This window comes from Seriola aureovittata, chromosome 6 (assembly GCF_021018895.1).
Source record: "Seriola aureovittata isolate HTS-2021-v1 ecotype China chromosome 6, ASM2101889v1, whole genome shotgun sequence".
NCBI classification, from domain to species: Eukaryota; Metazoa; Chordata; class Actinopteri; order Carangiformes; family Carangidae; genus Seriola; species Seriola aureovittata.
This window is the reverse complement of record NC_079369.1, coordinates 1,602,008-1,603,065: the sequence shown is the minus strand read 5'-3', so window position 1 is coordinate 1,603,065 and position 1,058 is coordinate 1,602,008. Positions and strand designations below refer to the sequence as shown.

The window sequence follows — 1,058 nt, the reverse complement described above, 5'->3', positions numbered from 1 at the left end:
GCTATGTGTGAGTGTTAAAAAAAGTGTCATGTGCGCGAGCTCAGGAGGGAGGGAAACACAAAGGGTCGTTATGTGGTTTTTTCCTCCTTCAGCTATAGGCTAATGTTTCCACGTGTGTGTTGCGAAACGCAGCAATACATTAATACAATGTCAATTAAAAATACTGACCTGCTATAAAATATTAGTATAAGTAAAGTGTTCAGGTTGTTTCCACTTGCTGTGTTGAAGCTTCGATCAGACTGTGTAAATGTGGCTGTCGGTGTTAATGCGCCTCTGCCTGTGTTCTTTCTAACTGTGAGATCGCTTTTCCTGTCGGGAAGCATGACAACAGGTCCCCAAACACCTCCCCTCTGCGCGTGCAACGTGTGAGTAATAGGCTCCACCACTTGGTCTCACATAAACATGTTGTTGACGCCACAGTCGGTCAGAGATAGGTACCCGGTCCGCCCGTCCTGCCCTCCCGCCGGCCACCGTCCCCTCTGGCGCGCTCCTGCAGAACAGCATGTTTGCAGACAGGCGACGGCTGCTGTTGCTGAGTAGCTGTAGCTGTAGCTGAGCATCTGTGCCTTTAAAGACTCGTTAGTGCGCCTCAGCCCCGCAGTCAAGTTCCCACAACTACGACGCGCTGTGCATGAGAGTAGAGTAGAGCGACCTACCACCGGAGAGGCACTGGCTCACCTTCACGGCCAGACCCATGGAATAATAACGATGGAATACCTCTGGATACTGCTGTCTGTCTTTTTACAGTTCACCTTCCATCCAGGTAAGACTCCGCTTTTGCAACTGATGCGCCACTTTACGCGCTCAACTTGTTGCTGCTCACTTTCTCCGCTTTTCTGTCTTTTGTTTCGTTTTTGTTTTTTTGTTGTTGTTGTTGTTGTTGTTTTACTACAACGGCAGATACTCAGCTGCTCGGTAGATAACGCACATCACCGCGGAGTGAAGCGTCTTCATGATGCATTTCTCCACACTTTTCTTTGTTCGGTGGAGGTGGAGGTGGAGGGAGGTGGAGGTGCAGTCGGACAACCTCGAGTCACTGAAACCTAATGAGGAAAGTG

The 1,058-nt window shown here is 49.5% G+C and overlaps 1 protein-coding gene across 2 annotated transcripts in view; it reads left to right on the top strand.

The window, feature by feature from the left end:
- The first annotated feature begins 441 nt into the window (after positions 1-441).
- Positions 442-1,058, top strand: part of kita (KIT proto-oncogene, receptor tyrosine kinase a) — a 26,445-nt gene continuing 25,828 nt past the window's right edge. For both annotated transcript variants that reach the window (XM_056379283.1, XM_056379281.1), the window contains exon 1: positions 442-763. In XM_056379283.1, the coding sequence (XP_056235258.1) occupies positions 709-763 (55 nt within the window). In that variant the 5' untranslated portion in view covers positions 442-708. The remainder of the gene's footprint in view (positions 764-1,058) is intronic.